General features: G+C 42.7%; 1 protein-coding gene across 1 annotated transcript in view; it reads right to left on the reverse strand.

Annotated features, from left to right (window-relative positions):
- The window catches only part of eys (eyes shut homolog), a 292,598-nt gene that overhangs the window by 196,832 nt on the left and 79,582 nt on the right, over nt 1-16,184 (reverse strand). Inside the window, 1 exon segment of the mRNA XM_056292252.1 lies at nt 14,231-14,344. Within this exon segment, the coding sequence (XP_056148227.1) occupies nt 14,231-14,344 (114 nt within the window).

The raw sequence follows: 16,184 nt of genomic DNA on the forward strand, positions 1-16,184 counted from the left end.
GGGACACCACCTGCCCTCTATCAAGGACCTGCACAGCTCCAGAGCCAGGAAACGTGCAGGGAGGATTGTGGCTGATCCCTCCCATCCAGCCCACAGCCTGTTCATGAGACTGCCTTCTGGACGGCAGTACAGGTCTATCAAGACTAGAACCGGAAAAGCTTCTACCCCAAAGCAGTAGTCCTTCTCATTACTTCCTGAACTGTTGTACTGTGTGCTGTGTTTCTGTATTTATGTGGTACCACTTTGCATTCAGTGTTACTCATACTACATTACCACTGACCTACTGTGAATTTTATACATCATCTAGTATTTATATTTAATTAATTCTACTCACTATCCTGGTGCTTTATGTTATATCATATACTGTATTGTTGCCTCCCGAATTCGCTACAGTATTGTATATTATATGGAATTGCATATTGTAGGTTTTATATTATGTATTGTATATTGTACATCTTGTACCCACTGTCGTATTGCACTGTATTGCATTTAACGGGTATTCTGTTTAGTTAATGTACTGTACTGAGCGGCACGAAGATCCCCCAAGTAAAATTCCTGGTGCATTTAATGTACCTTGGCAAATAAAGGTGACTGATTCTGATGGATGATTGAAGTCTCACAGCAAAGGACGAATTGGAAAAGAAACACTTCAGTACTGCCTCTTTGTTCTTGGTACCTTTAACTATACAATTCGGATAACTAACTAACTAACCAAATACAAGCACAAATGGTTAGCTTCCGACAGTGGGAGGTGAGGAAAGGCCATTTTTACTCTTCCATCTCATGCAAGAGTAAAAATGGCCACGGTGCCATACAATCTCCTATGCGTTCAGACCATGCTTTCATTCAGATAATCCCATTTTAGATTACAATGTCAAACTGAGCTAGGACCATCCTGAGAGGGATTACATGTCAGAGTGGAGCAATTCGATTCACTTTTTTTTTTACATTATTCTTTTTGGTGAATGAGTGGATCCAAGTCAGGACGTCTAATGAATTAAACTTTAGATCCTTTTTTGAGTTTCTATTAGACCCGAGCTGTGAGATATGAAGCCCTGGACTGAAGCAGGTTAGAAGAACAGTAAAGTGCATAAAATGCCGCAAAACTATATGTCAAAAGCTGTGCAAAAAGAGAAATTTGTCGGTTATTCAGAGTGTTTCTTCCAAAAGGAAGAAAAAAACCTTCCCTGGCAGTTGTGGTCATGTTTTCAGTACATGATGTTTCGTTTTAACTTTAACCCGCAGCCAGATGAATCTGACAGATTCAGGAATCAGGAATATTTGTTTGTCATTTCATTCCATGCGCCTGCGCACATGAAATGAAACAAAATATCGTTTCCCCCAGTCCACAGCAGCGCAACACAAAGACAAAAACACATATCCAAACTACAAAAACACATATATCTAAACTACAAAATAAACTACAAAAACTACAAACTACATATATCCAACATAGTAAAAAAAAAAAATTCACTGTCCAAGAGAGCAAACGCCAGGATGACTGTCAGAACTGCCGGTCTGCATGGGCTAGCAGTTAGCTTAGCCTGCCCCGCTTCCGTGTCCTGTCAGACCGCCCTCGGTGTTATCCGAACTGCCGGTTTGCATGGGCTAGCAGTTAGCTTAGCCTGCCCCGCTTCCGTGTCCTGTCAGACCGCCCTCGGTGTTTCCTCCTCAGATGCAGCTCCAGGCAGGCTGTGGTCCCTGGGCCCACCGGCCGCAGCAGACCAGGCTCTCCCTGATGATTCAACGCCAGCTCTCCCAGCCAGACACCTTCGACCCACCTCCCCACACTCCACATGACGACACCAAAAACAAAGTCAACGCTAGGTGAGGCCGCCGCCAGACCGCCCTCGGTGTTATCGGAACTGCCGGTCTGCATGGGCTAGCAGTTAGCTTAGCCTGCCCCGCTTCCGCGTCCTGTCAGACTGCCCTCTGTGTGTCCTCTTCAGGCACAGCTCCAGGCAGGACTGTGGTCCCTGGACCCACAGGACCGCCGACCAAGCTCCCCCCGCCAATCCAACGCCAGCTCTCCCAGCCATCAAACGAAGACACAAACTTAGATGCAGACGTGTACAAAGACACTGCATGGACGGTACTGGGTGAGGCCACCGCAAACGTAAGTTCACGCCGCCATCTTCCTACACCGGAAGCGGTGTCTTCTACTGATGGCTTGAATGTTAAGAACCCACAAAACACACACACACACACACACACACACACAGACACACGACTATCTTCTTTGCTAAAATTGGACCACTAGTCTCTCTGTCAGCACTCTGACTCAATAGAGGCATAGAAGCGCCTAGGAAACTGCACCTCTCCCCCACACTTCACCCAACCTAACTCAAGAGCAAGAGTAAAAGTGCACAGCAACGGAAATTCAGGAGAACAGCAGAGGTCAATGCTGTTTTACCCAGCATCTTGAGGGACTGTGTCTTTACTAATTAATGTAAAAAGCTTGATACCCGTGACTGTTAAGCTGCTATCCTTTAAGGTAATTTCACCTCAGTGATCCAATGCAATCATCAAGCTCTTCCAGTTAAATATAACATGAAGACACCAGGCTTGTTCCATGTGCAGTACACTCTAATTGAACAAAAACCTTTTCAATCTAATCAGGAAGCTGCTGAACAGAGGATGTGCTTTCATAACATGTCACCATGCTATGCCTCATATGAATAAGTTGAATGGCAGTCTGCTGCCCACTACCCTCCGTCAAGTATAGATGCACATGAAAAAAGCAAAGGAAAAAGAACAAAAAAGATCACCGGCAACAGTTTTTCCCCCCCATAAGCAACCAGCTCCACAAGCTGTCAGCCATCATTTAACATTTTAAACTGGTGGTGAGGAGGTATATTGCGAGGGAGTAACGGTTGCTTGGAGAGACGTTCTTGGATCAAACAGAAGTGGAGGGGGGTCTCATACCACCTGGGTTGTTCCTGGGGTGGTTGTGTCATCACAGCAATAGTAGTTAGGGGTACAAAGGCTCATCCGAGCGAGGGCGGATGAGGGATGGTGTTGGCAGGGCCGCTTTACGCTTGAAATAGAACAGTCATTTTACCTTAGTTGCTTGTTCTTTGTAAGATGATGCAAGGCTAGAACAAAGCAAATTAAAAATGTGGCCAAAAGTTTAGCTGCATCAGAGTCTAGATAATGCTCATGCTACGACAGCAACGTTAGCAGGGGCGCCACTACCCATTTGTATGCAACATCGTCAAATTTCTGCATTGTCAGAACAGCATGGGGGAAGTCATATATGTACAAAAGGCAAAAATAGTTTATTTGCTTGAACAGATCAATGTACTAACTGAATCATTAGTCAAGTCAAGTTTATTTATATAGCACATTTAAAACAACCACAGTTGAACCAAAGTGCTGCACAAGCTTAAAATACAATATAAAATAAGTGACACATATGAATATAAAAATACTTGCAAAAAGACATAATAAAACAAAGAAATTAAAATGTAAACAATTAAATGTAAACATTAAGTAGCATTTCTTGACTATGCACTAGTATTTAGCAACCATTAACAACTACTGTACATATCAGATTTAGGCATCTGATTGACTATTCTTACCAGATCCATGGGACGGACACCACTCAGTAGTTGCCGACTAAATTGTGACATGCCTTGCCTTTACACCTGCCCATTTCTCAAATAAACGAAGTTGACCGTGCCAATTTGTTTTCAATTGAGATGACTGCCAATTGGGTCAAGGGGTCATTGTTCATATTCAATCGAACATACACTACGTGGACAAAAGTATTGGGACACCAGGTCATTACACCTACAGGAGCTTTTATGACATCCATTCTAAATCCATAGGCATTAATATGGAGCTGGTCCCACCTTTGCAGCTATAACAGTTTCTACTCTTATGGGGAGGCTTACCATGAGATTTTGGAGTGTGTCTGTGGGAATTTTTGCCCATTCATCCAGAAGAGCATTTGTGAGGTCAGGCACTGATGTTGGACGAGAAGACCTGGCTCGCAATCTCCATTCTAGTTCATCCCAAAGGTGTTCGATGGGGTTGAGGTCAGGGCTCTGTGCGGGCCAGTCAAGTTCTTCCGCACCAAACTCACCATGTCTTAATGGACTTTGCTTTGTGCACTGGGTCACAGTCATGCTGGAACAGAAAAGGACCCTCCCCAAACGGTTCCCGCAAAGTTGGAAGCATAGAATTGTCCAAAATGTCTTGGTATGCTGAAGCATTAAGATTTCCCTTCACTGGAACTAAGGGGCCTAGGCCAGCCCCTGAAAAACAACCCCATACCATTATCCCTCCTCCTCCAAACTGTACAGTTGGCACAATGCAGTCAGGCAGAGGCAGGTAACGTTCTCCTGGCATCCGCCAAACCCAGACTCGTCCATCAGACTGCCAGACAGAGCAGCTTGATTCATCATTCCACAGAACACGTGTCCACGGCTCCAGAGTCCAGTGGCAGCGTGCTTTACACCCTCCATCTGACACTTGGCATTGTGCTTGGTGATGTAAGGCTTGCATGCAGCTGCTCGGCCATGGAAACCCATCCCATGAAGCTCCCAGCGCACAGTTTTTGTGCTGATGTTAATGCCAGAGGAAGTTTGGAGCTCTGCAGTTATCGAGTCAACAGAGCGTTGGCGACTTTTAAGCACTATGCACCTCAGCACTTGTTGACCCCGCTGTGTGACTTTACGTGGTCTGCCACTTTGTGGCTGAATTGCTGTTGTTCCTAAAGGCTTCCACTTTTCAATAATACCACTTACAGTTGACCGTGGAATATCAAGCAGGGAAGAAATTTCACAAACTGACTTATTGCAAAGGTGGCATCCTATGACAGTTCATCCATCCATTATCCAAACTGCTTATCCTACAGTCAGGGTCGCGAGGATACTGGAGCCTATCCCAGCAGTCATTGGGTGGCAGGCAGGGAGATACCCTGGACAGGCCGCCAGGCCATCACAGGGCTCAGGCGCACACACACGCACACGCACACACACACACACACACACACACACACACACACACACACACACACACACAATTCAGAGCTCTTCAGAACGACCCATTCTTTCACAAATGTTTGTAAATGCAGACTGCATGGCTAGCTGCTTCATTTTATACACCTGTGGCAATGGGTCTGAATGAAACACCTGAACTCAATGATTAAGAGGTGTGTCCCAATACTTTTGTCCAGATAGCGTTTGCTTTCATAGGTTTTAGCTTGCTTAATGATCTTTCAGGAGAGGCAACCATCAGTGTCATCGTGAAAAATAGTCTAAAATCTACTGTCAAATTTGGGAACAGCCTTTAATCTACATAGTTTTCTCTCATTCCTTCACATACTTTTCTCCTTTTCCCTCTCTTTTCCTGTGCCCCTGACAGTTTCTTTTGAGCTTTGTCCATCTCAACTCCTCCTCTAGGTCATGACAAGTTGACAACTTAGATCACAGGGTGCCACAAACTCTAGAATCTTATATGACAACATTTTAACTCTCATCATTAATAGTCATTGGACCGCAGCCGCAACCAATAAGTCGCCTGTCTCGTCCATGTGATCAGTCTAGACCTGGCCGTAACTTCAAAAACATCTAATTAAAACGGAAGGAATCTCTGTCTGTCTGTGTGTACTATGTATGCATGTATGTATATATGTAAGGCATATATATGTATGTCTCTGTCTGTCCTTTTCTCGACAACTGTTAATTCGATCAACTTCAAGCTTTGTGGGTATATTGCTGAGGACCCAAGGAAGTGCAGTGTCGGGTGTGAAGTTGTTGGGATGAGCGGTTGTTGAGGCCATGCATACATACAGTCAGCTGGTTGCAGGGCCTTTTCCTACCAGGCCCCATTCTTGTTGAATAACCTGCCTGCTGCTATCAGAAAATGAGTCTGTTGAGTCCTTTAAATCCAAACTTAAAACTCATCTTTTTGCCTTAACCTACAATTAGTTGCCTTTAACACGAGAATGACGAAAACGGTCATTATGACTGTTTTGGATTTTTAAAGTTTAATAACTTTGTAAAAAAAAAAAGAAAAAAAGATAGAGACTTGCCGCTCCCTGAATGCTCCTAAAATTGCATATATTTGCATTAAACTGAGTTTTAGATCAATTGCACACAAAAAAAAAAGTTATGATGGGGCGTCCGGGTAGGGTAGCAGTCTATTCTGTTGCCTACCAACATGAGGATCAGTGGTTCGAATCCCTGTGTTACCTCCAGCTTGGCTGGGCGTCCCTACAGACACAATTGGCTGTGTCTGTGGGTGGAAAGTTGGATGTGGGTATGTGTCCTGGCCACTACACTAGCACCTCCTCTGGTCAGTCAGGGCGCCTGTTCGGGGGAGGGACTGGGGAGAATAGCCTGATCCTCCCACGCGCTACGTCCCCCTGGCGAAACTCCTCACTGTCAGGTGAAAAAAAGCGGCTGGCGACTTGACATGTATCGGAGGAGGCATGTGGTAGTCTGCAGCCCTCCCCGGATCAGCAGAGGTGGTGGAGCAGAGATCGCGACGGCTCAGAAGTATGGGGTAATTGGCCAGATACAATTGAGGAGAAAAAAGGGGGAGGGGAAAAAAGGTATGATATGATCTACCTAAAATGAGTACGAGCGGTTAAAATAACAGCGCGTAATTTGCGCGTGATCATGCATGTCATGTCAGTATTGATGACGTGTGTTGTTCGCGTCATTTCCTTCATGAAGTTCATTGCTCGGTCCTAGAAACACACTAGCGTCCTCCAGTGCAGAGAAATAGTCTAAACTTGATCTATGATTATTTCCAACATGTCTGGTTACAGATGCCGTTACAGACGCACCATTACTACCACCGAGGTGTTGCAGTATTTACAGCTGTTGGACTGCCACCATTTTTAATTGTTTGAAAAATATTATTAAAGCTGTTAAAATGTTAATTTTGGGGTCAGTCGTTTCTCAACAGACATACTAACATATGCAGTGTATTAATATCTCAAATGGGTATTTATCTTGGCAGAATATAGAGTTTAAAAACCATGGGCAGTCATGGTAGTTCTAGTAGTTTTTAAATTCCGGTCATTGTTTGGGACTGTTTCAATATTTATTTTCAGTTTTTTTTTTTTACATTTCACATTTTATAGGCCTTGTTACATTTGTTAGAATAGCAATATGTATCCAAAGGAATTGAATCAGGTGCAACTGGACTTGGTATATATCCGTGAAGACGTTTCGCCTCTCATCCAAGAGGCTTCCTCAGTTCTGCCTTTCTGACTAGACCAAGCTAGTCTGACTGGCTGGTGATGAGACTCAGATATTTATCCTCTTTGGAGTCATTATCAGAGCTATCGATGTGCATGGCTCTTTGTGATCTAATGTTAAGCAGCAACGGTGGTTGGGGGTGTTAGTTTGGACTTCGTTAGTGCTCCATTCAGTGGTCATGAGAGTGGTTGGAGCCGTTAGTGAGCGACTGCTGTTCTTGGAGGCTAGGCTTCTTGAGTCTCCTGGGTAGAGATGAAAGGACGGCATTGTAAGTGGGAGATAGGTGGTGTCGCAGACCTCCTCCTCTGTTGAGGGATGGTTTTTCCAGTTTCACATAGATGGCTTCCTTCACCCCTCTTTCAAACCATCTATCTTCTCTGTCCAAAATGTGTACGTTGCTGTCCTGGAAGGAGTGTGTCTTCTCCTTTAGGTGTAGATAGACTGCTGAGTCTTGTCCTGAGGAGTTTGGCCTTCTGTGTTGGGCCATCCGTTTGTGTAGTGGTTGTTTGGTTTCTCCTATGTATAGGTCAGTGCAATCCTCATTGCATTGTACAGCATACACCAGATTGCTTTTCCGGGTGTGTGGCACACGGTCTTTGGGATGAACCAGTCTTTGTGGGAGTGTGTTGCTGGGTTTGAAGTATACCGGGATGCGGTGTTTGTTAAAAATTCTCCTGATTTTATCGGAGACCCCAGAAACATATGGGATGACTATGTTATGCCTTCTGTTCCTTTTCTCCTCGTTGCTCACCTGGTTGGTCTTTTTGGAACATGTTGTAGTTTTCACAAAGGTCCAACTGGGGTAGCCGCAGGTTTCTAAAGCTCCCCTCAGGTGTTTGTGTTCTTCTCGTTGGGCCTGAGTGCTGCTGGGCATATTGTCAGCTCTGTGTTGCAGAGTTCTGATGATGCTCAGTTTGTGTTCCAGAGGGTGGTGTGAATCGAAAAGTAGATATTGGTCTGTGTGTGTAGGTTTCCTGTAAACCCCAATGTGGAGGCTCCTGTCTTCCCCAATGTGGACGTGACAGTCCAAGAAGGGCAAACTGTTGTTCTTTACGTCTTCCCTTGTGAACTTAATGTTCTTGTCCACTGAGTTGATGTGTTTGGTAAACGCTTGCACCTCTTGTGTTTGGATTTTGACCCATGTGTCGTCCACATATCTGAACCAGTGGGTCGGAGGTGTTCCTTTGAAGGAGTTCAGGGCCCGGTGTTCCACCTCTTCCATATATAAGTTGGCCACAATGGGAGATACTGGTGAGCCCATTGCACAGCTGTGTTTCTGTCTGTAAAACTGGTCCCTGAATTGGAAATATGTAGTGTTCAGGCAAAGGTCCAGTAGTTGGCAAATCTGGTCTGGGCTGAGGTTGGTCCGATTGTGGAGGGTGTCGTCCCGTAGCAAACGTTGCCTCACAGTTTCCAAAGCCTCCATGGTGGGGATGCAGGTGAATAACTAGGTCACGTCGTAGGATATCACGGTTTCATCCGGTTCCAGTTTTACGCCTTGGACCTTGTCCACGAAGTCAATGGAGTTTTGGATATGGTGAGGTGTTTCGCCCACTAAAGGGGTCAAGATGTTGGCTATATGTTTGGCATTGTTGTACGTGACCGAGTTTATGCTGCTGACAATGGGCCTGAGGGAGGTTCCATGTTTATGGATCTTAGGGAGCCCATATATGCATGGAATGTTATCTTGTGGGTAGAGACGGTGGTATTGTATCCGATCAATGGTTCCTCCTTTCTGTAGTTTCTGTAGGTATTCTATTATTCTCCTCTTGTAACCACTAGTTGGATCGCGTCTCAGAGGTTCATAGGTGTCGGTGTCACTGAGTAATGACGTGATCCTGGCGTGGTAGTCTGTTGTGTTGAGGATAACCGTGCATCTCCCCTTATCTGCTGGAAGGATAGTGATGTTTTCGTCCTTGCTCAGGGCTGTCACGGCTTTCCTTTCCTCCATGGTTAGGTTGGAAGGAGGGAGTTTCGCATTGGACAGAGCTGCTGATAACTTTAACCTAAGCTGTTCCGCCTCAGTTTCCGTTAGATTGTTTTTCCTTATAGCTGATTCTGTGGCTGTGATGAGGTCAACTATAGGTAGTTGTTTGGGTGTCATGGCGAAGTTCAGTCCTTTGGCTAAGACCTCCTTCTCTGATTGTGAAAGTACCTTGTCCAACAGATTCTTGATCCATCTGTTCTGCGTTCCGTTTTTTGTGGGATGTTCTGTCTTTTGTCTCCAGGTAAGTATATCTGCTTGGCTAGTGTTGTTGGTTCGTCGCTGTAAGTTTTGAAACTTCCTTGTCTGCCTTTCTTTGGTTTTGTGGTGTTGAGATAGTTGGGCTTTCTTGGTGAAATCGGTGATCCTCTCCAAGACTGCACCAGGCAAGTGGGATGTTAGTTGCTGGAGTAGTTGGTCAGATTTCTCCTTCAGCCCTTCAATAATGAAATGGACCTGTCTCACTCTTTCATTCAGGAGTTGATTCTGTGCCTTCTCTATGATAACGACGGGCGTTGCTAAACATCGGAACACAAAACAGCCACGCATATCAATTCCTCTGACAATGACGGGCGTTGCTAAACATCGGAACACAAAGAGCCATGAACATCGTTAGCTCTGATAACGACTCCAAAGAGGATAAATATCTGAGTTTCATCACCAGCCAGTCAGACTAGCTTGGTCTAGTCAGAAAGGCACAAACTGAGGAAGCCTCTTGGATGAGAGGCGAAACGTCTTCACGGATATATACCAAGTCCAGTTGCACTCGATTCAATTCCTTTGGATAACCATGACCTGGATGAATGAGAAGATTCACAGATATTAGCAATATGTGTTTTTTGTTGTATTTTCAGGTAATATTTTCACTTTTTCAATTTTGCTATTCAAGTTCCACCATGTCTCTCCGAAGTATAAATTGTTTAAAAATAGTATAGCTGTTAAAATGTTAGTCATTTCCTAACAGACATACTAACATATGCAATACATTAATATCTCAATTGGTTATTTATCTTGACAGACTATAGAGTTTAAAAAACGGCGGTCATTGACTGCCCATGGTCCTTTTAGGTAGGAGTGAAATCCCGGTCGTTCTGGTGTTAAATTGTACTTCACAACCTGAACTGCATGGTGGGTCAGTTTCTGTCTCAATGAATTTACCAAGCACTGTTCTGCCAACAAGACTATAGAGTATAGATTATTGACTATTGCAAACTGTTCTCTTCTCTCGCATGTCTTTTCCTCTCTCTGAATGATGTCTTCATCTGTGTATTTGAATGGTGTGATGTAAGTCTGCCTTGTGTGCATGTGTGGTCTGTCCTCCTTCCAGGTCTCCATGGGGATGGTGGTTACCACCTGGACACTGCTTGGCATTCCCCTCATCCCATTTTCTTTTTATATATTTTATAAATCCATACAATTTTGTCATCCTGTTTCAATGTTATATCCTTCTCTCACTAAGACATGTAACCCTTTTTTTTTTTCACACAACTTACATGATGATGGTCATGTGGCTCAGGCCCTGGGTTGTTCCAGTGGCATCTGGACACTGCTTGGCATCCTCATCATATTCTTCACATAGAATTCCATTATAATTGTGTTATCCTCTTTCAATGTTGTATTGTGTAATCTGTGTAAACACAACATCACTGCACGCTGCCTTGGGAGAGAGATCCTGCTCTGTTGCTCTCCCTGAGGTTTCTTCCTATTTTTTCTCCCTGTTAAAGGTTTTTTTAGGGAGTTGTTCCTTATCCGATGGAAGGGTCTAAGGACAGGATGTTGTGTTGCTGTAAAGCCCCTTGAGGCACATTTTTAAGATCGGCAGATGGAGCCCTGCTGGTTATTCCCACATCTCAGTTTGTCACAAAGGGTGATCAGGCTTTTGCTGTTAGAGCCCCCGCACCATGGAACTCTCTTCCTATTGAACTAAGGCAAACCAAGTCTCCAGCTTCTTTTAAAGTTCGTCTTAAAACGTTTCCTTGTGTGAAAGCTTTTATAAATGTTTGATATTTGTTTTTATTTATTCATACTGTTTTTATTTTTACTCTTATTGGTCTTAACCTTATTTTTGCCTTGTCTGGTTCTATTTCTTTGTAAATCGCTTTGTAACTTTGTTTTTGAAAAGTGCTATATAAATAAAATTATTATTATTGCTTGAATCTGTTACCGTTGATAGAAATTAACTGCGAGAGGAATGACAGGGAAATAGATTTCACTGAGAATATATTTGACTGACTGAAAAGTGAAAGTAGGCCTATGTTATCAATGAGCAGATTGAATATTGAACTAAAACAAGGCTAAGACACTTAAGACCCTGCTGTAACAGTTCAATCATTATGCTTAATAAGATTAAAATAAATATATTCAAAATAGAAATGTGTGAATATTCATCAAATAACCTGCCATACTTTATCATCAGAAAATTAGCAAAGATCAATCAAAATGTTGCCACAAAAGGTAGCCAGGCCCAGTGGGAATAAGTCATCTTCATAAAATATATCAAGTGAATGGAAGACCAGGTTTCTAGACTGGATGGATGGCAGCAACTTACTGTTACCATGTAAAGTTCTTAGTTTGCTGATCTCATCATAAGTCTATGCTCTCAACCACAGAACTACAATTAAACACAACTCTTTTGGCCACCTGTAAAGTGAACCAGACTGCATTAAAATACTAAGGTATAGAGGATCAACAATCAGAGCAAAATATAGGTGAGCAGTAAAAAAATTAAATAAAATCAGGATCTTAACTTAACCTTCACAAATTTTAATCCGATTTATGATATAATAAAAAACAATTTACCATTTAATGCATGTAGCACATCATACATACAATCCTCTATGTTCATCCTAATTTAGTATGGGACTTGTTTGTAGAAGATAAACTGTTCAATTTAGTTTTTATTGTCACACACACACACACACACACACACACACACACACACACACACACACACACACACACACACACACACACACACACACACACACACACACACGCATCCATCCAGTTAAATTTTGTTGGACTGAAAACAACATGAAACAAACAATGGACATGACTTAGCACAATAGGTCATTCTGCAAATATAGTCCTGTCTTTTGACTATGTAATTTCTTGTTTTTACCTCAGGAAATGCAAAATACAGCCCAGAAATAGTATAGCTCCAGACATATTCAAAGGCATTTGAGATTTAAGGCTACATGTTGCAATCAGCAAATGTATATATTATGCAAGTGAGGACAATTTTGCTGTAAAATCGGTTCAAAACACACAAAAAAATTGAAATAGTCATGAATGTTTTAATTGAACTGGCCAATGCAGATATTGCAACTTCACTCTTAAAGGTCAACACAGACAAAAATTTGCATTTTCTTACTTAGTATCACTCTTGAGTACTATCTTTGTCATCTGCATCGTCAATCAAAGTTTGAGAATTCTGAAAATAAAATAATTGTAATAACGTAGTTTTTGAGGATTGCGCGCACGCACACGCACACACACTTCAAGGGCTCTGTGTGGGCATGGCCCCTACCGGAAGCTCGAACATGCCCTAAATGTCAATCTACTTTGGCCAATATGGCCAAGATGACAGAAAGAATGGCCTCAACTAGAAACAAGCATAACTGCACTGAAAATGCCTTTGTAAATTGATTGTAATGCTTTTTTTAACATCTAATATCGCTTGTGAAATAACTTAATAAAAAATAATTAATCCTAATAAATAATAAAACTAACACACGTAGTATCTGTGCCCTGTTTATATTTACCAGACATTACAGAACGCAAGCATTTTGCACACAAGTGACATTATTATAGCAAATGTGTGGTGCAGCTGTTCAACAAGTTTGTGTTATAATTTAATGTCACTATTTTACTGGGCAATATAATAAACATGCCGCATAATGAACACATCCTAGATTGTGATTAACAGAATACATAGCGATTTTCAGGTTCACGCTGATCAGTACTCTCTTTATTTCTCTGTATGTATGTACTTGCTGTCAGGGATTTAATGAAAGTCATCTACAAGTAGTCTACAATACTCATATGCTGATCGACAGTTTTACAATGAGTGGCTGGAGATATTAAACGAAATCAGGCTCACGTTGGAGAATTGTCAACCCATATCTCTTCTTTTTTGGATTCGAGGCAAAAAAAAATTGCATTACATTGCATTGAACATGTAGTTGAATCAATGCATCTACATGTTTTGTTTTTTTTCCCAAAAGACCATTTTGAATGTTCCTAGACTGGATCGCCTTTTTGCAGGGGGTATGGCCGCCTTGCTGCCGGCTGACAGGTCGTAGCCTCGCTGCTCATACAATTTGACAACTGTCTTACTTCAACTCGTATATTCTGACAAGGAGGCTATATCAAGATTTTACTTGTTCCCCACCCTACAGTGTGATTTACAATAGATAAAAGATATGCAAGCCACACCGGCATGCTGATTTTGCGCTTTTAAACACTTGTTTATAACCCCAAAGTCAGCATGCCATGCAGGTGAGCTGCTCCCTGTCTGAAACACAGCAGTTGCAGCTGTGGTGTCATCTAAACATGGGGGGGATAAAACAATTAAGCTGATGTCCGATAGAATCGCCCCCACTTTTACGTATGAATGTCTCCTTCAATCCTCCCTCACCAAAATTGTTTATTTTCCCCCAGCGGAAATCCACTATTGAGCTTTTCTCAGAAACAGAAACATAAGAGTCAAGCAATTTCGCATTTTTAAATCTTTTTTTTTTTTTTTTTTACCCCAAGATGAACAAAAAAATTCTTTAGGTGAAATTGCATATTTTGGCCGACCTTACCTTTAAATTAACAAAACTTGTCACCCATGTTTAAAAAAAACATTTGCAATTATCAACATCTGGCTAATTGCCAATGTTTTCTTTCTTTGAACATATAGTAGATACCAAACAAGGATGTACCAATTTTGCTGAGACAATCAAGTGCACCAAGACTGGTAAAAATATGGCATATGAGGTGAATTAGCTTTTCTTTTTGCCCCCCTCCCCTCAGTGCTCATTACCTTGAAATGGAGCCACACATTGGCAGAAGTAATTACCAGGCTGGTCAATGCAAGTAGCTCCATTCTTGCAAGGAAACGAGGCGCACTCATCAATGTCAAGTTCACACTCAGTGCCTGTGCCAAAAAAAAAGAAAAAGAACACAGATTGGTAAACAATACAAAAATAACACTGTTGTTTGGCAGTTCATAACAAATCAAAGTTTCAAACATTGGCTATATGTTATTTAAAGAGGGGGCCACTCAGTCTTCATTAATTACTTAGCACTTAGATGACAACATGGTCTGCTGATCATACCAGCGGCTTGATAACGCCACTCAGAGAAAACTGTCACTTCGGCGAGGGGGTTGTTCAATATGCGTAGTCGAAATGCTAGCTGGATGTACATACGATGATGTATGATTCTGTTTTGTGTGATGCTTAAGATACAACATGCTCCTTTATGGCAATTAGCAGTTCAAGAAGAACCTGTTGTTGAACAATCTGACTTGTTGACTTGTGAAAAAAGAGTTAGACTTGTCTTTGAGAGCTAAGGGGGAAGTACAAGGGAACGTCCCATCAAGCAAAGCTGTTCCAGCACAGAGGGGAGTAGACAGAAGCAAGCCATTGTAGCAGGAATGAAAATACCTGCATTTCTTTGTATGAAGTTCCTCAAAATATTCCATTTATATTCCCGAGGGAATAACGTTTAATGTGACTTTTATTTCTTCGCGTTACGTCACGATGACGCCCCCTTCTGGTATAATCTGGCTATTACTGGTTGGTTCGAATTGGCTGTGGTTCCCTTTCAGTGACGATTGTGGCGAAGACGGTACGTCAAAATATGAGCTCCGCTTCAGTTTTGTGACGTCATAATCTGTTTACTAGTTTTATCTAACCGCAAAGTGCATTACGAATGTACGTAGATCACAGTGCATGGAGATCAGACCTTTGTGAATGTTTATTTTGCTTATTTTATCGACTATATCGACGCTAGTTGAACACATTCTGAAATGCTAGCTATTGAGGCGGGAATGGCTGTCGCGAACAGCCTAAACAAACTTCTGACTATTTTATTTTCATGTACAGAAGCTGAAGTACTACACACATACTGTAACTCAAACTTGATCAACTGTTTTGACTCGTTGCCAGGTACGTTTATTGCGTATTTTCTGCCGCGTAATAAATTTTGGTATTTGTTCTTTGCATGCTAGCATGTTAGCTAGTAGACTGGCGTACTTTAGTAATAAGAAAATGGGTTCATGTGATGTGGGTTCTTTAGCTAGTGTAACCGGTTGTTTTCTTGCCCGGTGCGGAATTCGATACGGGGTGTACTGCACCACAAAGTGACATCACTAACCGCTCGGCTAAAGGGTCAGACCCGTTAGCTGGGGCTAACATGTCTTATTAGTAGTTTACAGTCGTCACCCTCTCCCGGGAGCGCGCCCTCCCGCTTTGTCATTCCCGCGCTCCGAAGAGACTTCTGAGGATCTGCACACTTGCGGATCCCCCCGCTGCCACCAATGTAACCGGTTATTTTCTTGCCCGGTGCGGGATTCGATACGGGGTGTACTGCACCACAAGGCGACATCACTAACCGCTCGGCTAGAGGGTCAGACCCGTTAGCTAGGGGGGCTAACGTGTCTTATTAGTAGTTTACAGTACTATACTTGACCAACTGTTATCTTGATTAATTGCCAGACGTTAATAAACGGGACATTGGTCGCCTGAACCTGACGCATCTGCGTGGGTGTGGTTTCTGCCTTGGAGTCGTGACCAGAAAATAGAGGTTACACTATGTCTGAGCAGCTTCGTAACGCATCATGTAAATTCCTACTCGGTGCACATTTCCTGTGTTTCAATTAAAACTGGCAATCGTCTCTGTGCATAACTGTAGTCCACTGACTTCCGGTTTCTACTGAAGCGGTCATACCAGTTTCCTGTTGTTGGCGTGCGCTGTTGACAATGGCATATTTC

Source organism: Lampris incognitus, chromosome 13 (assembly GCF_029633865.1).
Source record: "Lampris incognitus isolate fLamInc1 chromosome 13, fLamInc1.hap2, whole genome shotgun sequence".
Lineage (NCBI taxonomy): Eukaryota > Metazoa > Chordata > Actinopteri > Lampriformes > Lampridae > Lampris > Lampris incognitus.